Genomic DNA, 24,135 nt, shown 5'->3' on the forward strand with positions numbered 1-24,135 from the left:
AGAAACTAACACACCATTGTAAAGCAATTATACTCCAGTAAAGATGTTTAAAAAAAAAAAAAAGGCAACCTCTCAGGAAGTCGGAAGGTAAGTGATGCAAGTGACCCCTCTGTGGTCATTCAGGCTGACAAAGACTAGGGGATGAGTGCCAAAGTGAGTCAGAGAAGGACAGGTGGCATGGGCATTAGTCAGGAGTAAAGATCTCATCCCACACGCACATCCTGTCGTACAGTGGGTGCTTCCTAATAGCTTGTCATTGGCTGACTTCCCCAGTGGGGTGATGGGCATAATCCCATGTCCACCCAAAGGCATTTGGTCTTGAAGGGAAACTAGAGCTGAGAATATCTGTCTGGGAGCCCAGCGTTAGAAGCAGCAAGTTGTGTTCCACTATGTGCCCATCAGGTATTCACACTCCTTCAGGGCTCATATTCCCATGTATATGATGATGTGTAGGGGCAGACACCACAGCACCTTTTTGGTGGCTCAGATTTATCCCGGGCTGACTGTGGAGTCATGTGAACATTGGTGGGGCAGGGCTGCCTGGTTTGGGGGCCTCCATTTCACCAGCCAGCCCCTCCACCTCCCGCACAGGTATCTGGAGAGAACAGGAATAGCACTCCCTGTGGAGTGGTTTGTCACCTACATGCAGGTGACCCCAGACCCTTGAGTGTGTGAGGGCAAGTGGAGCTGGGCTGGCTCTGCTGAAGTACCAGGGGGGCCCTGAGAACAGATCACAAACATGCCAACCTCTCCCCTGTCATTTCTCTAGGTGCTCCTCCCAGCCACAGCCCAGAAGGATGCCCACCCCCAGATCACACCTTCCCTGTCTGAATCCCCCACCCCCGGACCTGCCCAGGTCATGTCCAAACTTGTATGTTCCATCCTGGTCACAAAGTAATATTTTACAGGCACCCACTGGACGTAAGGATCCATCCCAAGGCAGCATGGTTCCTGAGGTTCTTGGAGGTTTCTTGATGAGCCAAGATGTTTCTGGCAGGATGCAAGGGCCACTCTTGATCCACTGGCCCTAGGTAAGTCCCAGAAGCTGGTCCCCCCTCTGGATCTCCAGCCCATCCACACTTAGGTCACCACCTCCCAGTGCAGCATCCCCTCAGCCTGCCCCAGGCCCAGCCAGTCCTTCAAGCACCCCCAACCAACCCCCAGACCCAGAACAGCTTGACCCTGCACGCACAGACTAAGGAGACAGTTCTGTAGGCCACTCCCCCAAAGGGCCCTGTCCTGGCCCCACACCCTGCCCCTCCCCCAGCAAAGACACTACAGGGCCAGAAGATGGAACACATGCTTTATGCCTGAGGTGATCAGGGGAGCCTCGAGCAGGGGCTCAGCACTCACTCACACTGTAATATATAAACGTGGTCTGTCTCCCTCACCCCAGCTGAGGCTCCTGGACTTAGGGGAATTAAGCCAGTCCCTTAGGCTTCAGAACAATCTTGGTTTGGTTGTTCCCAGCCTGAAGAACTAGGTAGTCCTCTTGGTTACCTTTCCTGGTGGCGCACAGAAAGTCAAAAGAAGTCACATAGTAGGGCTAGTCTGAGATAAGAACGGCATCCAAGGAGCACAGGGTTTTACAACTGGGAAGGCCACAGCAAGCCAGGACTAGAACCAACCGGGTGCTTCAGGGGTGGACGGAGGGGAGTTCTGCATCCCGGCGAAGCCGCTGCACCGGAAGAAGGGTCAGAGGCCACGATGGTACGGTCAGTGGTGGCCAGCCGGCCCAGCCTCCCTGCCTCGATGGCAGAGGTCTTCCCCCGGCTGCAGAGGTAGCTGATGGTCCCGAGCCAGCTGCTGCCTAGAGAGCAGGCACAGAGCCAGCACCGCCTCCCCACTGTTCACTTGCCACTCCTGGAGCCCCGCTGTTTGCTCATGGCCGTAAGCATCTGGCTAATATAGGAAGTCAGGAGGTCATCCATCTTGTAGCCCTGGAAACAGCAGCAAGAAGATAAACAAACAGAGCACAGAGTAGGACACGGCCGCCCACTCAGACCCAGAACACAGCTCCCAGTTAACTGCAGTGGACAGAACCCCGGACAAAGGCAGATCCTGCCCCCGCCTCTGGACTTACTGAAGTCTCCCCAGCCACACAACTGAAGGGTTGGATTCATCCAGCCAGACATCTAGGGCTCTAAGCTGTTGCGACCTCACATTAAGGTGATAATTAGTGGGTCCCGCAATTGAAGCTGCAGGTGAGGCAGGGGAGCCCACCAGGCCCGGAAGGAAGAGCTCTCACCAGTGACGTCTCACAGAGAAGTTTGCTCCCGCGCACCAGGTTCCCAATGGTGATGTGGAAGTAGGTGTTGCCGCTGCTCCAGTTGGAGATCTTGGTGAACGGGTGAGTGGTCAAGATGTCCTAGGGGAGCAGAGAGAGTCTGAAGCTGCACGGCCTCACTCTCCTCAGCTCCAGCCCACAGACACCACGCACACGAAGGACCTCAGACTCTCAGACGAGAAAAGGAGCAAAGGGTAGAGTCCAGCTGTGCTATGGAGCTGCTGTGGAAAGCAGATGCCTTCCCCCTCCAGGCCTTGGGCCGAGCCAGCTGGTGGGACAACCAAGGAAGCCCAGGAGGCCGTCAGGTGTATGGGGCCCGGAACTGGAAATCTGAGAGCCTGAAGGAACTGAAACTGTGGTCCCAGGTGAGGTGGTCCAGCAGAGTTGGAGGGGGAAGACACAGACTTGGGGAACACAGTGTGTGGGCTGGGTAGAGAAGAAGCCCAGGGAAGTGCCTGAGAGGGAGACCAAGGGAGATATGAGGAAAACCAGGAAAGTGGGCACATGGAGCCAAGGGGAAGATGGTGGTCATTGCCCCCTTCGCCGACAGCCCCAGTTGTACCCTCCTGTGCCAGTGGTAGGACTTGTCTCCTGGCCCCCTTGGTAGGAACTGCTCAGGCCCACACACCTGAGCAGCAGTTACCCCAGTAGAGCCTCCCACCCTGCCCAATGTGGACAGAGAGCATTCTGGAAGGAGGAAGTGGTTGGTAGTATCCAATGACACTGAAAGGCCAAGCACTAAAGAGTGATTGGATTTAGTAGCGAGGGCTTTGTTAGTAACTCAGAGAGCAGTTTTGATGGAGAGATGAGAGGTAAGGAAGTAGACACGGCAAACACGGTCAACCTCTCAAGATGATGTGTGGCCAGGTGGGTGGATGAAGCGAGGATGGTGGTGGCTGACTGATTGATAGGGTCTCTTGGGGTTTGAGTCTGGGGGCCTTTGTTAGAAGTGCAAACAGAGAAGCCCACCCCCTGTCACTGCTCACCTTGGTTCTGGGATCAATGAGGCTGACCCCATACTTGTTGATGGCAATTAGGAGAATCTCAGGAAAGTTTGGCTCTGTAGTTTGCTAGTTAAAAAAAAAAAAAAAAAAAAAAAGCCAGAGACATCAGGTGGGGAACCCAGAGCAAGAAATATTATAAACATTTGGGGCAGGAGTGAAGCCGCCCCCAGCTGGGCTTAAGTCTACCTCTCCTGCTGCCTGCTTGGTACCAGGGATGCAGTGGTGCTCGCGGTCCTGCCACGACCTCATGGTTTCTATCAATACCTCTGCTGGGCCCTCAGAGCTACCCCAGATCCCTTCATGGGTCCCCAACCAGCCTGGCAGCAGTTTCAGCCCTTCCGTCCTGCTTCTCTAGGAGTCTCTGCTATTGCTCTCTCTCTCAGCCCTAAAGCCTCTCATCTTTAAAAAGCCTCCTTGAACCCTACACCTGCCTCCAGGTGTACCTACCTACCTCTCTCTTCGTTGCACAGCCAGGCTTCTCCAAGGGGCCTCCTCCTCCGTGTGTAGCAAGGCCATTCCCCCCCACTCCATCTTGACCTATCCCCTCAGATCCACCCCCACCCTGAAGTCAGAGTGGGCTCTGGCCCCATCCATCATCCCTGTGCAAAACCCTCCAGGCTGGGCACCACCTGCAGGAGGAACCCTACCCGCCTCTCCTGCTCACCAACCTGCTTCTTACCGCAGTCTGCTCGCCTCACACCCCAAGCCCATCCACATTCACCCACTTGCACTTCCTGCCCAGGCCTAAGCTGTCACACCTCTGGGTCTTTGCTCGTGCCAGGCTGTCTGCCAGGAACCCTCCCCTCAGGGTCTCCCTGGAAAGCTCAACGTTGCCTCCTCCAGGAAGCCTCCTCAGCCTTTGCAGTCTGGTTGGGCTTCCCAGGCTCTGCCGCCCCACTGTCACGGTGCAGATCGGCCTGCATTATTCTGGCCTCCGTGCACATCTGCCTCCCCTGCCAGGCTGAGATAATGGCCCCTCAGTGTCCCAGGACTAAGCCCAGGGCCCAGTACTTAGCTGAGACACCTAGCTGGGACAAAGCTGAGGGCCATTTCCTCCTTTCCTTGCCAGGCAGGTGGCAGAGACCACTGCAGTTTCCCAAAGTAAAGAGGAGGAGGAGTCTCTGTGCCATCTGGTTCCCCCTCATCCTCTCTGAGAAGCACGCACCCACGGCATACCTTCACCTCGAAGAAGGCTGAGCCGAAGGTGGGCCACTTGAAGATGAGCTTCAGGAAGGCCAGCTTGGCCTCCTCCTTGGACTTCCCTGCATGCTTGTTGAAATAGGCGACGATGGACTGCAGGGGGAGGGGCGGGGGTCAGAGTCCTTTCCCCTGCCGCTCCTGCCCCATCTGCACTGTCAGCAGCTGTCGTGGGCCCTGGAGGACCAGGTGTAGGATGGGGGTCCTGGAGGCTATGAAGCCTCCCCACTTATACCAGTTAATGGGCTCCTGACAGCCCTTCCCTCCCCAAAGCAAGCAGGCCAAACAGTATCAAAATCCAGTCACCATGGTAACCAGGACAGGGCAAATTACTGCCAAGTGGCCGGCTGAATTTACAGGGGCCACAAGAGATACTTCCCTGGGCTGCTGTCCAGCACCTGCCCCATTGACCCTGGGGTACCCAGAGAATCATTCAGGGGGTCCCTATTCCCCCTGTCTCCCCCATGGTCACCCGCTTCCAGTCGTCAGGTGAGATCTGCCGGATGAGGTCCTGGGGCACCAGCTCCCGTAGAAGCTTGGGGATACTGGGGAAGTAGGACTTGTCCTCCTCAAACTTGGCCCTGTAGATGAGTGCCCCCAGCTGCAGCACTTCCTCCCGCGTGCACTTGTGGTAGCCTCGGAGATACTTGGGCAGCTCCTGCCAGAGACAGAGCAGGTCACAGGCAGTGGAGGCACCTGGAGGAAGCGGGCTCCTTCCCTTAAGCACCCCCCCCAACCCCCATGAGGCCGGGTCTACTGCTTTACCCCACATTTGGGCCCACCTGCTTCCCCAACCTCAGCTGACACTGCTCCCCAAGCCGGGGGAGGCACAGTACGGGGAAACAGCATTATGCCACACAGATTCAGCGCTTTACAGATTTAAAGCAGAGCCAGGTGTGAAGATCATCTCATTTCCCCCCATAACAGTCCAGTGAGGTGAACAGCCCTATTTCAAAGATGAAGAAACTCAGAGGGACCAGCTGGGGTGCCTGACTGTTCCATAACCCTAACCCCCCGGGCCTGTCCTTCCTTGGGAAAAGCCTTTCAGGCTGGCCGCCTCCCGTTGTGTTCCCTTGAGACCCACTGATTTCATCAGCAGCGCCAGCCCCATCCCCACCTTGATCTTCCAGACCCAGAACCGGAGTAGCTGACTGAAAGCAAAGATGAAGCCTCTAAAGAAGGGCCAGCACTGCCCACAGGCTCCTGGAACCTTACAGCTGACTTATCCACTATCTGAAGAGTAGGGAAACCAAGGAGGGCCTGAGGATACACTGCAGATCAGAAACTATCCATCTACTCACCCATCCATCTATCCACCCACCCACCTGCCCCCACCCATAAGGGTGTACCTACCCACATCAAATTCCCATTAATTCCCCCATTTGTCCATCCATCCATGTACCAATATCCACTCATACATTCATTCACCATTCATCCTTCCACCCAACCATTTAGTGAGTCACCAATTCACCTGTGAACCCATCCATCAAGCCAACAAATATTAAGCATCTACTATGGGTCAGGCCCTTTAAGCAACAAACATATACCCTCCCTACTCTCATGGATCTTGTAGCCAAGAACAGACATTAATCATTTAACCAACGTATAACTACAATCTTTGAAGGAATTGTTCTCAGTACTATGAGAGAATATAGCAAGGTGACCCAATCTAGTCCGGGGGGCAGGAAAGACTTCCCTTAAGATGATTGAATTGACATCTAAAAACTCAGTAGCTGAGAGAAAGAACCCAGGGAGGAGCATTCCAGAAGAGAGACATTACGAAGGCACATCTGAGAATCTGAGAAAATGCAGCTGGCATGAGCTGAGCAAAGGAGTGTTGGTACAAGGCAATGGGAAGCCACTGAGAGGATCATGGTGACCACCCTGTGGAGAATGGATTGAAGGGGTCAAAGACAGATGGAGATCAGAGAGAAGGTTACGGGCTTCTTCCAGATGAGAGAAGATGGTGGACTGACCCAAGTTGGTGGAGGTGGTGATGGAGAGACGTGAATGCGTTTTAGAGATATTTGGGAGGTAAAGTCATCAGGTGAGTGATTTGGGACAAGGGAGAGGTCCACGCTGACTCAGGTTTCTGCCTTGGGGGAGCTGGTAGTTAACGGTGCCACTTGCTAAACGGGCAACATGGGGCAAAGGGGAAAGGGGAGAGGAAGATCCTGGGTTTGAAGGAAGGCGGCCCTTCTGGCTCCCAGGCCAGGGTTCCCTCTACCAGGGCAGCCGCCTTCCCCACCACTGGTGCTCCTCCCAGCATCCTGGTCTGTCTGTCCCACAGAATGGTAAACGGCCACCTCAGAAGAGACCACTGAGTCTGCAGTCATGAAGACCTGGAATCAAACCCCAGTTCCATCAGCCCTGTGATCCTAATTACATCACCTGATCTCTCTGAGTGTTTCTCTGTAAAATGGGAATAACATGCCTCCTTCTTGGGGTTTGTTGGGAGGACAGAATGAGTACAAACTGCCAGACACATAATAGAGGCTCAGCCTGTGAGCCACCTTGCTGGCTTCCCGCAGGCCCATGCCCTTACTGGAAAACGTTTCCCGACCCAGGTGTACCAGCAGAATCCCAAATTCAGAGCATAGCCCCTCACCAAGGGAAGGGCCTGAGAGCTCAGCCCGAGGGCTAGAGGGTTGGGAAGGAGAAGGATCTGAGGTTGGGCCACCTCCGGAGACCTCAGCAGGAATGGCTTCCAGTCCATGCTGTTGTCCCTACCCTGGCAAGGACAGCAGGCAACCACAACAGAGAGGCTCTGGGCAGCTCACCTGGTAATAGTGGAAGATGGAATCGGCCATGGGGTCCTTCCCTGGCACCGTGGTGGTCCACAGCTTCTTCATGAAGAACACTTGGTAGGTGAGCGAGGGCACGATTCCTGTGGCAGAGGGCAGTCGGTCACCCAGAAGATCCAGCACAGAAGGGTGTCCAGCCCAGCACCAGCCCCGAAGGAAGGCCTAACCCGGGCCTCAGATGATGCCAGGCCTCAGCCTCACGTTACCATCCTTGACGGGCCGTGCTTTCTTTATCCAGTCCGTCAGGTGTCGTACAAAGTCGAAGAAGAAGTCATTCTCAGGGACGCTGAGGACCTAGGGACATGGCCGTTCTAGTCCACTCATTTTCATTTGAGCAGTACTGAGTTTTCTGACTTTCCCACCCAAAGCCTCCCCGGCAGCCCCTCCTCCAGAAGAACTCCTGCTCGCAGCCCGAGGGGCCGTCCGTGTATCAACCCCATCCTGCCCCGACTGTGCCTGTTGAGTGTCTCTGTCCAGTGACAGTGACTCCCTTCAGTCATTCAGCAAAGAGTCACTGATTGCTGCTCTAGGACCCTGGAAAAAAGGCCGAGAAAGGGGCCCAGTCCCTGCTTTGGACGTTCTCTGGGATCCGTGTCCTGCTCCTCCCACAGGCTCTAAGCCCCCCTGGGTCCAGGACCTCACTGAGATCACCTCTGGGTCACAGTGTCTGGCACAGGGACAGACATGAAGTGAGGAGATGGACATGGATGCACAGGGAACTGTGGGTGAGCGACAGGAGAGAGCACCTGACCTGCCTGCAGGGGACGGGGAAGCCCCCCATGGGAAGGGGCTTTCAAGCTGGGCCTTTGACTCCCAGGGACATAAATGGGGTGGGAGGCAATGTGGGGTGAAGGCAGGGGCCTGTGCTTCAGAGTCAGACCTACCTGGATCTGAGTCCCTGCTGTGTGACCCGAGATAAGTCACTTAACACTTGTGAGTCCAGGTTCTGTGGTCTATTAGGTGGGGACAGCCATCCTCCCTTCAAGGGCTTTTTCAGAGGTGAATTGACCTCAGCCTGGCAGCTGAGGGACCAGTCAAATCAACTCTGGAAAGGACATGTGTATTGGGGCAGGGCGAGGAGCCTAGTGTGCCCAGAGCACAGAGTGCCCCCAAGAGGTCTGTGGCCAGGCTGTGCGATGCCTCAGAGGAGAGAGATTTGGGCATAGCTGCTGCATGTAAGGGGGCCATTGCAGGGATGTAAGAAAGAGACGGGCACAATCAGATGCCGTGTGTAAGAGCGCCTCTTCCTCTCCCCGTCCCTCCTTCTGTCTCTGTCCCCAGCCCCGCTGCCCCATGAGCTCCCAGGGCGCCAGCAAATTTCCCATGAGACAGACCAAGAGCAGGCAGATAAGCAATCAACGCCCCCCCCCCCACAACCCACCTTATCTGCAATTTTGACGAAGAGGCTGAATCCCTCGGAGGACTTGAGGAGAAGCCGGGCAGCGATGTTCTGGCAGAAGTCCTTGGCCTTAGTGCTGGACTCCACCTCGAAGGCCTGGGGGAAGGGGTGGCGAGGGAGCACTCGCTTGGCTCTGGCAGGGCCTCTCCCGGGGCCTGTCGCATCCCTGTGGCTGTGTCTCCAGCTAGACGGAGCCCCCTCCCGTGCAAGACACCCTCCTTCTGAGGGGGTTTCCCCAGAGCTGGGCACCGTGCTTAAGGAAGAAGTATAAAACCTACTATGTATAAAATAAATAAACTACAAAGATATACTGCACAACACAGGGAATATAGCCAATATTTTATAATAATTATAAATGGAATACCACCTTTAAAAACTGTGAGTCACTCTGTTGTACAGCTGACTCTCCTGTAATATTGTACATCAACTAAACTTCAATTAAAAATAATTTTTTTTAAAAAAAGGAAAAGCAACTCCTGTCTGGGTCTTCCCAGATCGTGCCCTTCCCAACTCTTCAAGCGGGACTAAGCCTTGGCCTCCAGGGTCCTGGGCCCGGCTGTATAAGCATGAGTGATGGCAGAGGCCAAGGGAGCACAGAAGGGACAGGGTGGGCTTCCCTGGTGGCGCAGTGGTTGAGAATCTGCCTGCCAATGCAGGGGACATGGGTTCGAGCCCTGGTCTGGGAAGATCCCACATGCTGCGGAGCAGCTAGGCCCGTGAGCCACAATTACTGAGCCTGCGCGTCTGGAGCCTGTGCTCCGCAACGAGAGGCCGCGTTAGTGAGAGGCCCGCGCACTGCGATGAAGAGTGGCCCCCACTTGCTGCAACTAGAGAAAGCCCTCGCACAGAAACGAAAACCCAACACAGCCGTAAGTAAATAAATAAAATTAAAAAAAAAAAAAAAAAAAAAAAAAGAAGGGACAGGGTGATTGGAAGGAGAGAAACTGGAGGAAGGAGAAAGCAAACTCCAGAAAGGGTGAGGAGCCAAGAGCCGGGAAGCAGCCCAGACCGGGGTTGAGAGGGATAGGAGAGTCTGGGGAAGCTTAGATGAGGGAGGAGTGCAATTTGGGGGGTGGGGGGATGCTCCATGTAACCCTCCACAGGGGACAGGAAAAGATTTTAGGAAGTTTTTCTGTCCTTGTGACTAGAATCCTATAGTGGCATTTCTGAGTCTCTAGTCTCTAGACAAGTTTTTAAACTGCTTTTCAAACCGAAAGTTTCACTGTTGGTCTTGTTTATCTGAATGAGATGCTGTGCTGGGATGGAGCAGGGGGTGTCGATCAGGAGCCAGCCCGACCAAATGGGCATGACAAGAAGACAAATAGGACTTTTGCCCAGGGGACCACGGTGGAGGGGACTCACAGGTCAGGTGAGAAGGAAGGAAGGGTTAGTCTGCAGGAGAGTGGTGGGCTCAGGGCAATGGGGGAGGTCTTGGGCTGTGGAGCAGGCAGGCCTGGCCCAGGAACAGAGCTGGCATCAGGGAGATGACATCAACACAGAGCTCAGCTCAGAGGGAGAAAGCGCGTTTCTCCAAAGCAGAGGCTCCTCAGAGAGAGGGCGGGGTGACCTTCTCAAGGAAGCTGATCAAGGAAGTGAGAGGCTGAACTAGGAACCCAAGGGCTCCTGACCCGAGGAGTCTATGGCCTCTTGACTGAGCCCCGAACTCCACTGAGGGGCAGGAGGATGGGGGCAAAGGTGGGGGTGGTGGGGAAGAGACATCAGGGCTGCCCCGTGTCCCCGAGGGAGCCTGGTCCTTCAGGGGCACCCACAGACCAAGAAGCCGGAGTCCCTCACCTCGTCCGTGTCATCGGGAAAGTAGACCTTGTGGAAAATCTGGGTGGTTTTGTGCTGGATGGCCTCCACCTCCACCAGGTGCGGGGGGTACTTCCGGGACCCGTTTCTGAAAACCGGGGGGAGGGGGAGGGGGAAGGGGGCCAAGTCAGGAGGCAGCAGATTCCTGGGGCCATGGGGAGCAGGGGGAACTTTGGAGACAGGCAAACCCCAGTCCTGATCCCCACCCACCACTTCCTACCAGGTGACAAACTCTCAAGCCTCTAGTTCCCCATCTGTAAAATGAGATGATAATGGTACCTACCAAACAGGGATGTGGAGGGGACCGAATGAAGCAAAGGGTACAAGTGGGCTTTGCAGAGTATGGAGTGCGGCCCAGGTGTCTGCCTCCCCAGCAGACTTGAAGGCATGAGAAAATAACTTTCTGAGCAACCAGACTGTCAAAGTGTCCAGAATGGGTACCGGGCACTGCCACCTTTGTCTACCTGGCAGCTGTGGGACCCCGAAGATGATGGGCCAGGACCTCAGCATCCCCAAGGGACTCGTCTCGCAAGCCAGCGTGGCCGGAAGCCCATCCCAGCGCCTGCTGCCACGCACTACGCCCGCTGCCCCCTTGGCCCCTTGCAGCCCCTGCTGTACCTTAGGGCTTTCTGGAGCCGCTGCAGGCAGTCAATGGCGAGTGGGCAGGGCTTGCGGGACTGCAGGAAGCGCTGCACGTGTGGCAGGAGGATGTTGCTGGGCGGGAAGAGCCCCGTGCACAGCCAGAGCAGCTCCCAGCCCCGCTCCTCACTATACCTGCAGGAAGAGGTGTGGTGTCCGGCAGGGCCACCGCGGGCCTATATGCCTCAGCTCCTCACCACGGCAGCACATGCCTGCCCTCACCCCCACCCCTGTCTGAGGACCAACACGGACCCACGCCCCTGACAGCCTAATGATCCCATTAGTGCTACTCAAAGTCCAGTCTGCCAACCCCAGCCCAGGCCGCGCACTTACTAGTCAGGTGGAGGTAAGGTGCTTGTGTCAGAATAAAAATCAGCTGTGTCACCAAGCACTCTGCCTAAGATGTTTTTTTTCTTAGAAAAACTTTCCTATGATGGAGGCAGTGTGTGATTTATATTCTGGCAGCAGCTCTTTAACTCGTCTCTTATTTGAGTAGCACTATGTTAGACCAGCCCCAGGACTCCCTCAGGCACTACTCTGAGCTCCTTCGGTCTGGCAGGAGGGAAGCCTGGAGGGCTTCTAGGGGGAGGTGGCATTTGATCTAGGCTTTGAAGACTGAGGCAAATTCTGATATGCAAAGGAGAGGAAAGGTATTCCTGGCTGTGGGCACAGAATGTGCAGAAAGATCTGATGCATGGTCCAATGGTGGACTTGTATAAGAGATGTAGAGAGTGACAAAGCTGGGGAGGGAGTTGGAAGTCTGGGAATAAAGGGAGAGGGTGGGGCTTCTCTCAGGCTCTGAGATGAGCTTGTGCCTGACTTCCCCCTCCTGCCATGGTCTGGGCCATCAGGGAGGCGGTGACACCCTCTGGGGTCCAACACCCCCAGCCCATGAGAGTTTTTAGCCAGAGCTTCTGACTGACAGCCAGCTCAGCCTGAGCCAGGGATGGGACAAGTACTCATGAGATGCACCTCTAGGCAGACAGTGGCATCTGGGCTAGGGAGGGCTATCCAGAGGAGGCTCAGGCAGAGAGCAGCAGGAAATTAGGAGGAGCTGGGGCTGTTCAACTTGGGGGGAGGACAGACTCTGAGGGCGCAGCCACCACCTCTTGGTTCTTGACCCTCTTCCTTGGCCCTTGAGGGAGAGCTAGGACATGAGGGGGCCTGAGGACAGCTTCCTGCTCTGAGAGAAGAAGGACTGTTCCCAGGCAGAGCCAGCTGCTGCCTCGGCAGGGAGTGAGCTCCCCATCACAGTGGGTGGAGGACCTTTACGATTACCTTCAGCTGTTAGCACTAGGGGTGGGGGCCTGCCCCTCACCCTCCCACCATCCTGGCTTACCTGATGTGGTTGTCAGTCAGCTGCTTCAGGATCTGCACGTACACCTCGTCCTTGAGGGGCTCAGCCTTCAGGGCACCCTCGAAGATCTGGTCTGTGAGCTCATTGACGGAGCGCATCCTCTTGGACGGGTAGTCACCCATGTACTTGAGCACGGGTGGGGAGCTGTCAAGGAAGGCTGTGGCCAATCGGGGAACAATGGCCCGGGAGGCAGGCGGCCACACTCTCCAACAGGGTCTGCCACCCCTGATCATGTGGCCCTGGGCCTCAGGCTACTCACCCAGGAAATGGGCATAATCTGCCCACACTGCTCTCCTCAACTCCTCTGGCCACCTTCTCACTGGCCATCCTGCTCCAGGCCCCAACCCCACCACCAGAGTCCTCACAGCAACCAGAATAAACTTTCCAAATCACAGATCTAACCATGCCACCCCCTGCCCCAGTGGCTCCCCATGGCTGCACCGCAGGACACAGTCCAAGCTTCTTAACAGGCCTTGGGAAACTTTCATCCATCAGCCCACATCTTGGGATTCCCTTCTTGAACTCTAGCCTCTAGCTGTGCTGAGTTAATTTCTGCCCTTGAAACAGCCCTGCTCTGTTTTGCCTCAGGGCCTTTATACATGCTGCTCCCTCTGTCAAGAACATTCCCCACCCATCTCCCCTTTGACTGGCCAAGGCCTACCCAGTCTCCAGCCTAGATATCATTTCCTCCAGGAAGTCCTCCCTGCCCTCCTCCAAGGCCAAGTCAGGTCAATGTGCTGTCGGGTCCCATCACAGCACTGACCCCGATCAGCACATCTCCACTCTCAACTATGAGCACCATGAGGCTAGGGACTGGGTCTGCTCACCGCCGTGTCTCCATTCCTGGCCCAGCACACGGCACGATATACATCTGTCAACCAATTGACGGTGCGACGAGACAATGGGTGAGGCAGCCCCCTGCACGCTGTAAGGTGCCGGGCACACGGAGGGAGCCGCTCCATCAGCATGCCCCCACGTCTGCCCAGGCCCCAGCTGGGCCCCTCAGAAGGAAGTAAGTGTCTAGATGAAAACCCTAGAGGCCAGGCCCAGCCCAGCCCAGCCCTCCCCCGCCCTAGGCGCCCCCTCCCTGTGGCCCCTGCCTGACCCTCCGTGTCCGCCCCCACCCCCTGAGGGTGCGGATATCGATGAAGGCCATGCAGGCCTCCTGCGAGAGCTCCTCGCTGCCCAGGATCTTCTTCAGCAGCGCCTGCTTGAGCGGCTCCCGCGTGTGGCTCCACAGCCGGTCTTTGCCGCGGGTCTTGGACACCATCACGCGGCTCAGCGTGTGCTTGGGTGGGGGCCTGCACAGCACGGGACAGTCTGCACTGACGGCCAGATTGTGACTCCAGCCCCATCCCGCCCCGTGTAGGAAGCAGAGCGGAGGGAACCGGCTTCCCTGCTGCACCGCGTGACCTGGGATGAGTCACCAGCCCTGCCCGGGCCTTACTTTCTCAGCTGACAGATGGAGATACTAACAAGGCTGGCTGTGCCCCAGCAGCCCTGCCCGCCGCCCCGGCCTGCTCGCGCCTGCTTCTCTCTGCTTGCTCTGCTCCAGCTGTGGCGCTCCTCCACCCGGCTCACCGCGCCACCCCCCGCCCCAGCTTAGCTCAGACACCACTTCCTCCACGAAGCCTCCTCGCCTCCATCTCCACCCCGACCCAGCATCTCCATCACAACACTGGGCGCACAGAATAACAGCCGCCTGGTCTCAGGCCTGTCTCCCCACCAGGACTGTGAATCGGTGAGGCAGGTACAGCCTTGAGTCAGGAGTGCCCAGGACTCCACCTAGGGTGGGCGCAGTCACAGTATCTTAAATGAAGGAAGGATAAGATGACACAACATGAGAAGCGTCATCTCGATGGACTGAAACTGCCCTCCGGTTCCCTCTGACCCGGGCCCTGCTCACAGACGGGGACACCACAGAGCAACCCCACCACGCAGACCAGAGGGTAGCGAGGAGCCTGCAGCTCCCTGTCCTGGGGCCCTCTCTCCCCTTCCCCCGTCACCTGAAGTAGTCGTAGGAAAATTCCTCCAGCGTGTAGGGCTTGGCGCGCACCTCAGGCTCTGCTGTTCGCAGCTGCAAGAGCCGGATAACGTCCTGCCTCTGGTCGGGGGTCATGGTGACCAGGGCCTAGAGACCGAGAGACAGGGAGCTGAGGTCAGGCGCCCCTGGATCTCTACCCCGGGCCCCTGGATCAACATGGTAAAGCCCAGAGCCTTCTTAAGTGGGTCTGGGGGTGGACCCTGTGCCCCATTCTGACCCTGGGAACACCTTTCCTCCTGGGGGATCTCTGACATTACCACTGCCTCCATCATGCTGGCCTTAAGACCCTTCCCTTGGTGCCCTGTGTCTGAACCAGGTTGGGTCAGTCAGAAAACCTGGACAAGGCAGCGGATGCAGTGTGAGAACTGCCCCATCAACAGAGCCTGGCTCAGGAGCTGCCTGGAAAGCTGGGCTCCGAGTCCTCAGTGCTGGCTCAAGGGGCTCCAGAGGAAGCAGGGCCTCACTTCCCAGCTCTGCCCTCACTGCCTTTCTCGACAGTGCAAGCCCCTACCCCCGCCCCCATCCCCTGGGCCACTCTTCTCTGATCCGCTACCCCTGGGCAGTTCCTCATCTGATGCAATTTCTAGGTCCCTCTCCACCTGGCGTACATTTGATAGTTGCCCCCAACTTTCAGTTTATGGTCCCATAAGACCCCCAGATCATCTTCACAGAAGCTGCAAAGCATGAATCTACTGTAATCCCTCACTCCATTTTATGTGGGAAGAAGACAAGGAGGGGCCAGGGGAGCCTCCCATGCATCTGCCACCCCCGGGCCACATACCACAATCTCCCGCGGTGGCATGGTGACAGTGGGCATGACATACACGCAGTCGGTGGGGAAGTCCCCACGCTGCTTGGTCCTCTCATTGATGCCGTTGGCCCAGCCTGAGTTCATGACCTGCTCTCCTGTGTCATGGTCCAGGATGATGAGGTCCCCCTTGGCAAAGCTGAGGAAGCCTGACTCCTCGCCCGCTGGAAGGCATGGGTGAGCAGGGCCACATGGGGGCAGAGAGAGAGGCTGGGTTGGAACACCTCTCTTCGGGTTGATGACCTGTTAGCCTCTCCTCCCCACTGGAACTGAGGCCCTGACCCATATCTGCTCAGCAGCCGCTCTGCCTCTGCCTTGCACAACCCCCAACACAGACAGCCATCGGAGGGGGCCACTTCCCTGCTCAGAAGCCCTCCGTGGCTCCCCACTGCCCTAAAAGGAATCCCACACTCCTCGACACGCTCACGGGCCTGTTGTTGGCAGATGGCCTTCCTGACTTCTTCTGCCTCACTTTTTGCCCCTCCTGCCTCACCTCACCCGTTCCAGCCGAAACAAACTACCCGCAGTTCCCAGACACACCTGCTGTCTCCAGCCTCTGCTCGGTTCTCCTCTCTGCCCCAAACGTTCTGCTCACACACACATCCTCCCCGAACCCCAGGCTCCCACAGCCTCTGGGCTTCCCGGGTCACTGCACTATCACAGGGATGGTCACTGTCTGCTCCCACCCCATCCCCACTGAGGGCAGGGCTGGGTTCATTTTGTCTCTTTCTCACGCTCTGCTCAGGACCTCAAAGGCCCGGGGATGCAGGGTCCATAGCTGTTACCACCGTCATCATTTGAAGATGGTGGGTATTGGGGGAACACTGAGGAGGAACCCCTGATCTCATCTGGAGAAGGTGGCAAGTAATAGGTATTTAAGACCAGGGGGAGGAAGGTTCCCCACAGGGCACAGATCGAAGGCACAGGGTTGAGCTGTTTGGTCCAGTTGGAACCAAAGGTGTCTGGGGAAGAATGGGTAACAGGCTCTAGTGATCTTGAACGCCAGGCCGAGGCCAGGGCATGTAATCTGCCTAACACCCTGACCCCGGGGACTGGCAGCTCGTGCCAGGAGCCACTCACCAGGGCTGGGGTTGTCCTGCAGGGCCACCACATACTTAGACCTCTTTCGGAGCCCCTCCAGGAAGGTGACCACCAGGTCACGGATGTCCTCAGCATTGCTGGAGGTGAAGGTGTACTCATCCCCCTTGATGGTGGCCAGCGTAAAGCTGGGGGCTACCAGTTTCGCTCCCCTGCAGAACCAACACGGAGAACAGGGCCCTGTCGGGGTCAGTCCTGCCCAGCCCGAGTGAGATGCAGCACAGCCCAGGTCAGAGCAGCCCAGCGAGAGCGAGACACGGCACTCCCTGAAGGAGACCAAGGCCAGCCCAGTCAGATGTGGCCCAGCCAGAAAGAGGCCGCCCCAGCCAGGGTGAGATGGGGCCCAGGCAGCCACAGCTCAGCCTGAGTCAGCCACGGCCAGGCCAAAGTCACACATGGTCCTGGGAGGCCTGCAGGGGGAACTCACTTCCCCTTTGTTGTCTAATTCCTACTCACCCTTTAAGGCTCAGCCTAGAAACCACTGCCTCCAGGAAGCCCTCCCTGCCTTCCCACAGCCCTCAGGACACTGGCCCCTACTTTAAAATGGCTTATTCAATGTCCATCTCCCCTCTCAAGTGAAGCTGCAAGAGGACAAGGACTATCTTGTCACCACTGCATCCCCACGTGCCTGGTCAGAGCTGGACATGACCCAACCCTGGCCCACATCGGACACAGCCCAGAGACACTCCTACAAGCCCCAGATGGGGGGAGGAGGCACTGCTGGGAACGCCAGTCCATCCCAGGACCCACTCCCAACGTTGCTCCCATGTGCATTGCACTTCTCAGTTTACAAAGAGCTCTCGCATCGATTATTGCATATATTCCTCACCACTGTATTGAAGGAAAGTTAAGACCTCCATTTTAGAGATGAGGACATGGAGGTGAGTCTCACACAAGGCCCTGAATCTCAGGCCAGCGTTTTGTACACGCTCGACTGTCCCTGCCTGTCCTAACCACCCATGCCCATCTCAGAACAGCCATGAATGTGCTGTAAATACCCGCCCCCCCCACACACCCTATAGGGAGGAAGGTGCCTGAGGGGTCTGCAGGGTGCAGCACGTACTGCTCAGTCACATGCGACCAGGACAGGCCACTGCGTGTCTCTGCACCTTGGTGATGTCCTCTGTTAGGTTTCCTTCAAAGGTCCCCATGACCCGCAGAAAAGCCCCGGGAGCTCTCTCCTTCCCTGTGTGTCTGCCTGTGTCTCCATCTGCCCTGCCTCACTTCAGAAAGTGCCGAATCAGGAGCCTGGGTTTGAGTCCCATCCCTGCCACTGGTCTTCATGCGGCTTTGGACGGGTCCCCGCCCTGCACTAAAGTGGGGAGTGGGGGTTGGACTAACCTACTGCTGGACACGGCCATGATCTCGGGGAAGGACAGCTCCAGAAGCACCTGCTCCTGCTCGTCCACGAAGTAGACGCCCGTCCAGTTGACAGCCACAATGACGTCGTTCTTAGGGAGGCTGGGGCCTGGGGCAGAGGCAGAGGCACTGAGAGGGCGCCTGCCCACTGCTGGACCCAGCCCTTCTCGATCCTCATAACCACCAGGGAGGTGGCCAGGGTGGGGTGTGTTGATGTCCATTTTACAGATGGGGAAACTGAGGCTCGGAGAACACAACCTCCCTACAAGCCAAAACCCCAGGTGCGGTGGGAAGAGAGTGTTGGATTAAGGAACTGGGTTGGAGCCGCATTCCTGCCACTGGTCTGTGCAGCTTGGGACAAGTCCCTGCCCTGCGGTATGGTGGGATACGGGGAGGAGTCAGTCCAACTGAGCCCCAGCGTTCCCTCGAACCTGATATTTGGTGGTTCTGTGAAGCCACCACCAGCACAGGGCCAGGCATGGAGCAGGTGCCTGGTACCAGTGGCCCGAGGTTGGCTAAGCAAGTGCAGGTTTGTCGGCTGCATCTAGTCTCAGCTTCACGGGTTCGGCCCAGCCTGTGCTCTGGGCCACCCTCTTCTGTACATAGTAGGTGCTTTAATGATCACAATCCTCAGTCAATTGTTTGACCCAGTGTGTTGCTGAGTACCTACTATGTGCCACGGAGCCCTACTGGGCTGCAGGGAGGCAGGACCCACTCAGCACATTGACTTGGAGGCCAAGCAGCCCTGCGGGCAGGAGGCTGGCTGACTGGGGAGTCTGGCTCAGGCCATTCCCCTCCCTCTGCCACGGACCAGAGCCATCGAGGGAGGGACGGGAGGCAGGCGGGCTGAGGGGTACCTGAGAACTTGTAGGCTTCGTAAAACCTGGAGAAGAGCAAGGGCCACTTGAAGCGGGCATAGTTGACCACATCCTCTTTGACCTTCTGGGCATCAGTTCTCCTCTGGGCATAAATCCCCTGGAGGGGCACAGACAGGGGACAAAAGACGTGGCACAAGCTCTGTCTGGAAATCAAATGTCCCTGTCTGCAAGTCAGAAGTGGGCCCCAGGCCACCATGTCCTCGTGTACACCATGGCCTCACCCCACCCCGCCAGCCCACAGCCTCCCCATCACTCCATCTTCCTCCGATTCCATCTACAGCAGTGAGCACTTGCTAGAGAAACATGGGTCCCACCTCAGGAAGCTCCCGATTCAGCAGAGTGACAAGAAAGCCCACAATCCCAGCCGGCACATGTGCAAGGCACAAGGGCAGGGATCAAGGAAGGAGTTTTGGGAACAGGAACATGAGTGGCTAAGGATGGGGCCGGGGGTGGGGGGGGCGGTGCCAGGCCAGACCAAGAAGAGGGAGTGGGAAACCGGTGAGTAGGAGCCAGGTCACAGAGAACCATGGGCGAGGCCACCACTGTGAGGCTGGTCTTTTAGTGGAAACTGACAGGTGAACTTGGGAGTTAGGAAGATTGCAGGGTAGAGAAGGGTTGGAGCCTGGAGTGGGCAAGCAGCTGGGGGAATAATGCAATGCTCCTGGCAAGAAATTAATGCACTGATGTTTTATTATCTAAAAATATTCTGCCAAGCTTTAATAAGAACTTGGTGGTATTAGAGTAGAATTGGAGGGATCAGAAGGAACTCATGGTTTTTATCATCTATGAACACAAACATAGATGAAGACGTGTGTGTGTGCCAGCCCCTGTGCTGTCACATTTCCGTGCACGAAGAGGGCCCAGAAGCAGTGCCATAACAAGAGCTGTGAGTATTCAGGGATAAGGGGCTCAGCATCTCCAACCTAATCTCAAATGGCTCAGAAAAAATAATAACATGTATGTGTGCAGAGAAAATAAAAGCAAACATGGGACAATGTTAGCAACTGGTGAGTCTAGGTGAAGTGTATACTGTACACAGCAGGCCTAGCTTTTTAACTGGCAACTTTTTTGTAAGTTTGAAATTATTTCAAAATAAAATGTTTTTACTCCTCTGACCCTAATAATCATGCTAATTCGGACCTGTCCACTCTACAAGAGGCCTGGGCCAGGGCTCTGGGACGCACAGGCCAGGACACTACAGTCCAGTGGGGAGACCCACGAGCTCGGTCACGGGCTCTGAGAGGGCAGAGGGCACATCTGTTGTACTCGCAGCTATGTCTCCAGGGCCTGGTGCAGTGCCCAGCACATGGCAAGCACCCAAAACAAAGGGAATTCATGAATGATGGCACCCAACCCAGAACACGCCAGGTGCCGCATGCACATTGGCAGTGGACACCGAGGACCCAGGGAAGGCAGAGGAGTGGAGGTGGGGATGGAGGCTGGAGCTGTTGGAAGGTGGAATGGACGGGCTTCAGCAGCTAACCAAGTGTGAGGGGTGAGGGAGAGGAGGTGGCCAAGGACAGAAAGAGTGGGGGAGTGCATCTCTTCTGGAGGGGGCTGAGGACAGGGAGGTCCTCGGGGTCGAGCCAGGCCTAGAAGCACAGGGGGTGCAGGGAGCATTCGGGTACAGGTGGAGACTTGTGGGCAGCTCAAGGGAAGGCAAAGAGCTCAGGGGGAGACACATGGGGCTCCTGGGTCAGGGAAGAGGCCACGTAGCATAGGGGTTGAGACACACTGATCTTGGAGCCCTTGGCAACTTGTGTGCAAAGAGGATTCTGCTCTTATACAACCCGGGCCTGGAGATGGGGAGGCCCATGGGTCCCCTCCAGCAGCCAGGGTCCCCCACCCCCACCAGGGCACCCCTGCTCTACTTGGGGCGGGTCTCTTAGCTTAGAAGGGAGCTACTCAGGGCTGGTTATGGGCCTGGGGCCTCAAACAAGAGGCAGAGGGGGCCACTACCTCAAATTCCTCAGGCAGGAAGTTGGGCCAGAGCTCTTTTAGGGGAAAGGAGGTGCACTTCCTAGAAGCTCCTCCAGCATGCACCAACTCTCCTGAGCTGCAGCACAAATAAGCGTTGGTGGGAGGCCAGGAGCTGGGACCCCCAGTGCCCATGGACCCATGGTTTCCCTCATGAGGCCATGGGGCTAGATTTGATTCATCTCTGTGTCCCTGGCATCCAGTGCAGAGTAGAGGGCAGAAAACACAAGTGAACTGATATCCATGGTGGAGAAAGGCTGCTGGGAGCCAGGAGGTCCAGGGTGCCATCCTGTCCTCCCAGCCCCATGGACAGACAGATGTCAGGTAAGAGCTATGACCTCTTTGATTTCTCAGGTCCTTACCCTTCAGCCAGGTCATCAGAAAACCCCTTCTTCAAAATCCCAGCCCTCTGACCTTCTTGTGGGCAGCAATGGCCAGCTGGGCCCACTTCTCCAGCGTCCTCAGAGGCGTGATCTCGCGGTCAGGGATGTAGGTGGGCACGAGGTTCAGCAGGCGCTCCAGGATCATCTCGGAGCCGTAGTCCACAAAGTACTGCTGGGAGGCCAACTCGGCCAAGTCATCCTCCTAGGTGTGGGGAGATCTCATTCACACACACTCTGGGAAGCCATTCCAGGCCACCAAAGCCCCCAGGCCCTGCATCCTGTAGCTTTCAGACCCTTGCCTTTGGGACCCTGTGCTCTCCCTGACTCACCAGGACCTCCTGTCTGCTTGGTGGAGCCATGAGCACCCCAAGGGCAGGGCCACACTCACCTGCTCCTGGGTTTCCTCAGCACCAGCACAGAGCTGGACTCTGTCCAGGGACACATGAGCTGACCCAGAGGGACCAGCCAGCCTGTTGGTAATGGGTCAGCCACTACCTTCTCAGCCTGATGAGAAAGGCCTGCCCTGGAGAATGGGGGACCTGGGTACCGCTGGAGACTATCAGAGGAACGGGGTGCATCACTACCTCTATCACCATCACTACACCCCCTGGGGACAGTCAAGGGGTTGAACAACCAGTGAGCTATAATGCAGAGGTTGCAGAGAGCCAGATGGGTACTGAGCATTTGCCCCTTTTCTGTCTGAGGCTGGTGCATGGCAGCCCCAGTGATGCCTGCCTGGGGCTCCCCAGGGCTATGGCAGCAGGGGCAATAGAGAAAGGGTCTTGGGCACCTTGCAGGCAGTAGATGTTTTCCAACTAGTTCAAAGTATTTTGGAATTTTAGCTACTGATATGGCTGTACTAATACATTCTGCTTGAATATCAGCTCACCAACACCAAAACCACCACTACTATCATCACCACCATTACCAACACCAACACCACCATCAGCAGCACCATCATCATCATCACTACCTTCACCACCACCTACACCATCACTATCTCCACCATCATCCCTCATTTCCATCATCTCCATCCTTATTCCTCCATCATAATAACCAACAGAACCATAAGTGTCATGAAAACCATCATCACCATCAAAAACAAAGCAACCACATCAATCCTGTCCTTAGGAGATAAAAGGATACACGTTTGTAAGCTGTGGTCTAAACAAGTGGATCTCTTACTCCTTTAGAGCAGTTTCTAGGCTAACTAACAATACAGCAAGATGCACAGACAAGATGGTGGAGTGGAAGGACCTGAGCTCACCTCCCCTCACAAAACACCAAAATCACAACTAACTGCTGAACAACCATCGACAAAAAAGGACTGGAACCTACCAAAAAATATATTCTATTTCCAAAGACAGAGAAGAAGCCACAACAAGACAGTAGGAGGGGGGCATTCGCAATACAATCAAATCCCATGCCAGCCAGGTGGGCAACCCACAAACTGGAAGATAATCATATCGCAGAAGTTCTCTCAAAGGAGTGAGAGTTCTGAGCCCCATGTCAGGCTTCCCAGTCTGGGGGTCTGGCAATGGGAAGAGGAGCCCCTGGAGCATTTGGCTTTGAAGGCCAGCTGGGCTTGATCACAGGAACTCCACAGGACTCAGGGAGAGAGAGACTGCAGTCTTGGAGGGCACACACAAGATTTCACATGCACTGGGACCCAGGGCAAAGTAGTGACTCCATAGGAGCCTGGGCCAGACCTACCTGCAGGTCTTAGAGGGTCTCCTGGGGAGACGGGGGGTGGTTGTGGCTCACTGTGGAAACAAAGACACTTGTGGTGGAGGTACAGGGTACTCATTGGCATGAGCCGTCCTGGAGGCTGCCATTTTGACACTAAGACCTGGCCCACACAACAGCTCGAAGGCTCCAATGCTGGGACGTCTCAGGTTGAACAACCAGAAGGGCAGGAACACAGCCCCATTCATCAGCAGACAGGATGCTTAAAGTCTTCCTGAGCCCACAGCTGCCTGTAAACACACCCCTTGACATAGACCTGATCACCAGAGGGACAACACCCAGCTCCACCTACCAGTGGGCAGGAACCAGTCCCTCTCACCAGGAAGCCTCTTAGACCAGCCTCATGCATCAGGCGGCAGATACCAGAAGCAAGAGGAACTAAAATTCTGCAGGCTGTGGGACCATAAACACAGAAAGTTAGACAAAATGAGACAGCAGAGGAATATGTTCTAGATGAAGGAACAAGATAAAACCCCAGAAGAACAACTAAGTGAAGTGGAGATAGGCAATCTACCTGAAAAAGAATTCAGAGTAATGATGGTAAAGATGATCCAAGATGTCGGAAAAAGAATGGAGGCAAAGATTGAGAAAATAAAAGAAATGTTTAACAAAGACCTAGAAGAACTAAAGAACAAACAAACAGAGGTGAACAATACAAAAACTGAAATGAAAAATACAAGGAATCAATAGCAGAATAAATGAGGCAGAAGAAAGTATAAGTGAGCTGGAAGACAGAGTGGTGGAAATCACTGCCACAGAACAGAATAAAGAGAAAAGAAATGAGGACACGGCTTCCCTGGTGGCACAGTGGTTAAGAATCCACCTGCCAATGCAGGGGACACGGGTTTGAGCCCTGGTCCAGGAAGATGCCACATGCCACGGAGCAACTAAGCCCATGTGCCACAACTACTGAAGCCTGTGTGCCTAGAGCCCATGCTCCACAAAGAAACCACCACAATGAGAAGCCCGAGCACCACAATGAAGAGTAACCCCTGCTTGCCACAACCAGAGAAAAGCCTGCGCACAGCAATGAAGACCCAACACAGCCAAAAATAAATAAATAAATAAATAAAATAAATTTATTAAGAAAAAGAAATGAGAACAGTTTAAGAGACCTCTGAGACAACATTAAACACACCAACAATCACATTACAGGGGTCCCAGAAGGAGAAGAGAGACAGAAAGGACCTGAGAAAATATTTGAAGAGATAATAGCTGAAAACTTCTCTAACATGGGAAAGGAAACAGTCACCCAATCCAAGAAGTGCAGAGGATCCCATACAGGACAAACCCAAGGAGGAACACGCTGACATACATATTAATCAAACTGACAAAAATTGAAG

At 55.6% G+C, this 24,135-nt stretch overlaps 1 protein-coding gene across 1 annotated transcript; it reads right to left on the reverse strand.

The window, feature by feature from the left end:
- Positions 1 to 1,265: 1,265 nt before the first annotated feature.
- On the reverse strand, positions 1,266 to 22,080 carry LOC114485433 (unconventional myosin-VIIa-like). The gene is made up of 20 exons (XM_028486837.2): positions 21,936 to 22,080; positions 21,435 to 21,493; positions 21,078 to 21,248; positions 18,666 to 18,783; positions 17,791 to 17,917; positions 16,432 to 16,601; positions 15,325 to 15,515; positions 14,506 to 14,630; positions 13,643 to 13,800; positions 12,482 to 12,635; positions 11,122 to 11,277; positions 10,486 to 10,591; positions 8,674 to 8,787; positions 7,499 to 7,586; positions 7,269 to 7,375; positions 4,961 to 5,146; positions 4,468 to 4,584; positions 3,274 to 3,357; positions 2,249 to 2,368; positions 1,266 to 1,940 (listed from the first exon to the last, which is right to left on the reverse strand). The coding sequence occupies exons 1-20, from the start codon at positions 22,078 to 22,080 to the stop codon at positions 1,851 to 1,853; spliced, it is 2,586 nt and encodes an 861-aa protein (XP_028342638.1). The 3' UTR covers positions 1,266 to 1,850.
- Between the last annotated feature and the right edge of the window lie 2,055 nt (positions 22,081 to 24,135).

This window comes from Physeter macrocephalus, unplaced genomic scaffold (genome assembly GCF_002837175.3).
Source record: "Physeter macrocephalus isolate SW-GA unplaced genomic scaffold, ASM283717v5 random_1565, whole genome shotgun sequence".
Classification (NCBI taxonomy): Eukaryota; Metazoa; Chordata; class Mammalia; order Artiodactyla; family Physeteridae; genus Physeter; species Physeter macrocephalus.

Bases quoted from the DNA above. Each gene is read 5' to 3' on its own strand.
- LOC114485433 (XM_028486837.2), bottom strand. From the start codon at position 22,080: ATGGAGATGATGGAAATGAGGGATGATGGTGGAGATAGTGATGGTGTA. The intron at 15,516-16,431 runs GTGAGTGGCTCC...CATGCCTTCCAG, and splicing joins GCAGGACAACCCCAGCCCTG to CGGGCGAGGAGTCAGGCTTC. The intron at 14,631-15,324 runs GTATGTGGCCCG...CTCGGTCTCTAG, and splicing joins TGCCACCGCGGGAGATTGTG to GCCCTGGTCACCATGACCCC.